At 46.1% G+C, this 6,382-nt stretch overlaps 1 protein-coding gene across 1 annotated transcript; it reads left to right on the plus strand.

Moving 5' to 3' along the window:
• Positions 1 to 390: 390 nt before the first annotated feature.
• LOC144947423 (tripartite motif-containing protein 14-like) lies at positions 391 to 6,166 on the plus strand. The gene is made up of 5 exons (XM_078876672.1): positions 391 to 510; positions 1,639 to 1,872; positions 3,165 to 3,187; positions 3,607 to 3,719; positions 5,625 to 6,166. The coding sequence occupies exons 1-5, from the start codon at positions 391 to 393 to the stop codon at positions 6,164 to 6,166; spliced, it is 1,032 nt and encodes a 343-aa protein (XP_078732798.1).
• Positions 6,167 to 6,382: the final 216 nt, after the last annotated feature.

Genomic DNA, 6,382 nt, shown 5'->3' on the forward strand with positions numbered 1-6,382 from the left:
TGTTTAGTGAGTTGATGTTTTAAGCCAAGTAAAAATTTGACAGCATGTAAAATCATATTTTGTATGAGAATTCAAAATATGAGTTTGATTAAGTTAGAAACGTTATGATTCATAGTTGGGCGTGTGATAAGCCACTACACCCATAACTGGAAGAGGTTTAAACATATTTTAGAATGTACGTGATTTTTGTCGATGATGTTATCTCACAGGATATTGTATTGCCCCATGGTAGTTCCCATTAAATTATTCGGGGAGACGTATGCAGAAATATAATGACAACAGATGTGTGTATGTGTGTTGAACTTCTTTCGTAACTATCCGTACTGATCGGGGAGATGCGGGATGATCTATCAGTGATCCACCAATGGCAATGGCGAGTACTGCGTTATTATGTATTTATCTACCACACCGCAGGAGGAGCTCAGAGTCAAGAAGGAGGGGAGAGAGGAGAAGAGGAACGCAGTGACGTCACAAACACGGACGCTCAAGGACGACTACCGGCGCGTGGAGGTTTGCCTACGAATCGTATTTCATTAAACCTTGCTCTTATCATTGATGAGCACTGCCCCACACGTTGGCACGGGACATAACGCCGGTGACTTGCAAGCGGTGTTGATTTCAAGCGTATCGTTTCCCAATGATAACTCGCTCGCTACCTACTTTAAATATACAAAATCAACGACATTACACTGTAATGGAGCAAAGTGTGAGTTCGTAACTGTGTTTGTCCGAAAAAAAATTTAAAGCCCGTTTTCTTAGCGCATAACCTTTCTGAAACTTTACTCTTCAATGAAATGTATTGCTTTTGTGTATTTTTACACATCAGGAAAAAAAATGTGGGAAACATTACAACTGGTTTAGGATGGCCCCATTTGCAAAATACGTTTATGACGTGATTATAAGGCCACCATGGAATGACACATACATTTAATTTACGATGCAACTTCCAACATGACAGCAGTTTTGGTTTAGTGGGGATGGAATCGATCTGTGCTGGATGATGCGTTGGCGACTTTCCCTGTCGATTCCTTTATAGCTCACAACCACGATGCTTGCCATGGAAGCTTGCGATTTATCCCTTCTGACCCACAAAATCTGGACAGCACCAACTTAGCCTGAGTGCCAGGGAGAGTGGACGTGAGTATTGCCTTCGAAATCAGCATTGTTTGTCTATTTCAGCACATTTTCATTTAAAACAAGAGCAATGTGACTTGTATTTGTTCTGTATATTCGCAGACCTTTGACACAATTTTTGGGAATGTCCTCGGCAAGAGACTTTGTTTTGATTTAATTCGCATTTCCCTCCGACGCATCATTTGGTAGATTCAGAGTGGGATGGACAGACAGACAGACAGATGCGAATGATACCCATAGAGATGTATTTAATTTCCCCCAGATTGACACTCAGCAACGTGTAGCTACAAACAGAAGTAATTCCTTTACTACCCTTGCCTATGCTATTTTCCCCTTATATCCCATTCTCATTCGCCCTGTGCTATATATGTTCACGAGCTCCCAATGCACACGTCACTCACCTACTTGTACATAATCGAGATATGGTAACAATCATTACCTGTACAATACCACATTGCGTCGTTACCTAACAAGTGACTCAACAACTCGGCACTTCCTGTGTAGGAGTCTGTGCGTGGGATCAAGTTGCGGATCAGCCGAGAGTTTGAGCGCCGGAGGGAGCAGCTGAGGAAGGAGGAGAGGGAGGTGCTGGAGCGCGTGGACGAGGAGGGCCGCTCCGTGCTGTCCCGCATCCAGGCGGACATCGCTCGCTACGAGAGCAGAGCACGCGGCCTAGAGCAGGAGATCAACCAGCTGCTCGCCGCCCTCGCCGTGCAGGACCCGCTCTCCTTCCTGCAGGTAGCACCACCTCCATTCACTCGCCGTGGTGGCTTGGAGATGTTAACTACCTCGCCTGATATGCAGGTGGTCATGGGTTCGATACCAACCCTGACATCTGCTGTATATTTGGAGTTTGCATCTCTCTCTCTCCTCGTGGATGTGTGGTCCTCCGGTTTTCCCTCTACATTTAAAATCAACATCAGGTGTTTTAGGGTAATTTTCTGCTATAAATTTCCACACGATAAGCCACTTCTTTAATTTTAATTTCTGGAAAGGTTACTTCTGAAGCATAGCTATATAGCTCAGTGGGCCTTACCTGGTAAGGCATAAAAAAGTAGTTTAAAAGAGTTTATACTCAAAATCCTTGGTTTATCAGAGGGTTTATCTACAACCAGCAGAGCCGCACCGCCCTGTGAGACGTTAACATTGTTGGCAATCTTATTTGAGTGTTTTTTGATCTGGGAGCAAGCGTCAGTGGCCATAAATAGATGCTCGTTTGCTTCCGTGTGACATTCAGACCTGGACTTGTCCAGTACAACATCACCATTTACCTCGCCTGCTATGCAGGAGGTCGTGGGTTTGACCCCGACCCTGACGTCTGCTGTAAATTTGGAGTCTACGTCTCTCTCTCTCTCTCTGTGATTGCGAAGATTTTTTTCCAGGTCCTCTGGTTTTTCACTCCACATTTCGAATCCACATCACCCATTCAGAGTATTTGACTGCTATTATAAATGTCCACATAAGCCAATTCGTTGAGCTATAATTTGTGATAACCAGCTCGCTACTGAACAAGAGTTAAAAAACACGAGTTGTTGAACATTACTTAACTATTTGTTTAGCTGCTAGACTAGACCTGCAAAGAGTTATTTGTTATTTGTTGGGGTCCGTGTCCAGTTAATCGAATCCTGTTTTTGATGAAAAAATAAGAAGAGGTATTCTATGTTTTAATTAAAGCTTTCGTGACTGCAGGAATTCATATCCTATGGTTATTTCGGTAAAGTCACGTAGATAGAAAAAATATATATATCTAAATATAAAAAAATATAAAAAAGAAAAACTCACGAAGTTTCGATTAAAACACAAGCATATGAATTTAGGCAGTCACGAAAGTTTTAAGTCAAAATTTAATAAGAATAGGCATAACAGTACAAAGGTACACAGATAACTCTGTTTTTCATCATTCTCTGTTTGCAGATATTTGTTAATTCCTTGATGATGTGTTCCACTGTAAGCGGCAGGCGACTGTGTGGAGGTGGGGCATCTGTTTAAGATGTCAATGTTAATGTGAAATGCGGGTTTGTGTTTTTCAGGATCCACTGCATGAGAGTCTCAGGTCAGTACCAACCCAGACTCAAACTCGAGCTCTGTCTGCCACCTGGTGGACAAATCAGCAAACGGTCGTAATGTGATTCCTAATAACCCAATTGTATGCAGTTGTATCCCATAATGTCCATGTGTCAAGAGACATGGACCTGCATTAGACTCTGAGTGTCCCGTGCTGTGTGAGTGGAGAGACTGCACCCTCCAAACACTTTGCGTGTCCCGTGATGTATGCGTGGAGGGACTGCATCCTCCATAGACTCTACGTGTCCCGTGCTGTGTGAGTGGAGGGACTGCGCCCTCCATAGACTCTACGTGTCCCGTGCTGTGTGAGTGGAGGGACTGCGCCCTCCATAGACTCTGCGTGTCCCATGCTGTGTGAGTGGAGAGACTGCACCTCCATAGACTCTGCGTGTCCCGTGCTGAGTGCAGGAGCTGGGACTCACAGGGGATCCAGGATGCGCCTACTCCCACATTAAGTCCCCAAGAGCTCACAGAGGTCATCTCGCTAGGAGGAGTGAATACGAAGCGCGTGGCTTTCGTTTGTGAGTCTCTCTCTGCACTCTGCACGTATCTCTGTCAACATCGTTCATGACAAACACAACGATGCAGACCGGCACCGCTCGGTAGGCTGCTGCCCTTTGTTTAAGACAGATCCTTGGCGCGTGCATCTTTAAAACATTTTTTTTTATTTTAGCAGGTAAGGTCCACTGAGCTATGTGGCTCTTTTTCACAAGGAAACTGGCCGCAAATTACAACTCAACTAAGTGGATTATCACGTGGAAATTTATAGTAGCAGTCAAATGATCTTAACGCATGACGTTGAGTCTAAATGTGAAGCAAAAAATTGGAGGACACGGAGAAAAATCCACGCGACCACCACAGCGAGATAGACACAAACACTAAAAATATACAGCAAAAGCAGCAGGCATCGTCAAGGTCGGGATCGAACCCACGACCTCCTGCATAGCAGGCCTGGTAAACAACATATCCAAGCCACTGTGATGATGATGAGAGAGATGCAGACTCTAAATATGTAGCAGCAGGCATTGTCAGGGTCAAAGGGTCAAACCCACAACCTCCTGCATAGCAGGTGAGGGAGATGACATCTGGCAGATGGAGAGGAAGCCCAGTGAGAAATACAGGCACAGCGACACAGAGTGAAGCACTGTACAGGCAGTGCCTGCAAAGACAAAGCTCCCGCGTGCAGCCTGAACAGACCAATGGGTCAAGTGCTGTTAGCAAGTAGCCGTGACGGCCGGCATGGCACACGAGTGGGTGGGTGGCCAGCACCACGCCCGGCCGCCTTTGTCTTCCTCGTGCCGAATGTTTACACATCACACCAGCAGAGGAGAGCGCAGCGTGAACCATTGTTATACTGCACCTCTACGCATCCACCTTCACGATCCCCACCATCGCCAACGAGCACTGACGAGAGCGGTGAAGTATGGTCAAATAACCACCCCCCCCCACGACGCGAACGGCGTGGGGAGGCGCTCACCCAGCAGCGGAGTGACACACAATGTCTGTGTGTGTGGGTGTGAGAGTGTGCGAGGCTGTGACACACAATGTCTGTGTGTGGATGTGAGAGTGTGCGAGGCTGTGACACACAATGTGTGTGTGTGGGTGTGGGAGTGGCGTCAACATCGTGGTGCTGGCATCATCACCGCTGTTCACTACCACTGCACACACACACATGCTCATGTTAGTGTAGCACTATTATAATTAATATTATTTATTATTTATTATTGTTCACTAATTATTATTAACGAGTGATTATATCAATATAAATACTAGCGATATTAATATGCGTACACTAATACTAACGAATATTAGCATGTGTACACTAAACTAACTAATATTAGTATGTGTACACTAATACTAACTAACATTAGTGTGTGTACACTAATACTAACGAATATTAGAATATGTACACTAATACTAACTAATATTAGTTTGTACACTAAGACTAACGAATATTAGTTTGTGTACACTAATACTAACGAATATTAGTTTGCGTACACTAATACTAAGTAATATTAGTAAATGTACACTAATTCTAACTAATATTAGTGTGTGTACACCAGAGGTGGGACAAAGTCATTGTTATGCAAGTCCAAGTCGAGTCGCAAGTCATCAAATTCATGACTCGAGTCTGACTCGAGTCCAAGTCACATGACTCGAGTCCACATCTCATAGGTGGGACAAAGTCATTGTTATGCAAGTCCAAGTCGAGTCGCAAGTCATCAAATTCATGACTCGAGTCTGACTCGAGTCCAAGTCACATGACTCGAGTCCACACCTCTGGTGTACACTAATACTAATTAATATTAGTATGTGTACACTAATACTAACTAATATTAGTATGTGTACACTAATACTAACTAATATTAGTTTGTGTACACTAATACTAACTAATATTAGTATGTGTACACTAATACTCACCACAGATGGACGCTCACCGACTCTGGACACAAACTCAGCCCACGACCGCCTCCAGATTTCCTCGGATCTCAGGACGGTGACGCAGAGCAGTGTCCCCCAGAGTCGCCCCCATCACCCACACCGCTTTGAACGCTGGCACCAAGCCCTGTGCTCTGAGAGCTTCTCGTCGGGTCAGCACTACTGGGAGGTGGACGTGGGGGGTGCGGGGTGGTGTCGGGTTGGAGTCACGTACGGGACGATCTCACGGAGAGGGAGTGGTGCTGAGTGCCACGTGGGAGTGAGTGACGTCTCATGGTGTCTACAGAAACAAGGCGACAGATTCTCAGTGCGGCATGGCGGGGTAGTGACGTCACTGTCGTTGCCGGAACCTTCGCGGAGAGTCGGGGTCCGTCTGTACTGGGACGCGGGGCTGCTGTCGTTTTACAGCACCGACTCCATGGCGCTGTTGCACTCGTTTAACCAAACCTTCACTCAGCCCCTACACCCTGGACTGTGGGTGGGGTTGGGTGCCTTAGTGAGGATTGTGGATCTGAGTGGTGTGCCCTGAGAGAGGTGAACGTGAACAGCGCAGAGGGCAGACGCCACTACGACGCACGGCGCCACCCTAGTCACCGTCACGCGCAGCGCCACGCCCGTGGCTGGCTGGTGGCTCTCCATCACGACGGGAGGGCTGGGCGTAAACAATACTCACAACCTTCATAGGGGGGTGATAAAATGAATACCGCTCTGTGTGTGTGTGTGAAGCCAACGTGGATGTATTCAC

The sequence above is a fragment of the Lampetra fluviatilis genome, chromosome 45 (genome assembly GCF_964198595.1).
Source record: "Lampetra fluviatilis chromosome 45, kcLamFluv1.1, whole genome shotgun sequence".
Classification (NCBI taxonomy): Eukaryota; Metazoa; Chordata; class Hyperoartia; order Petromyzontiformes; family Petromyzontidae; genus Lampetra; species Lampetra fluviatilis.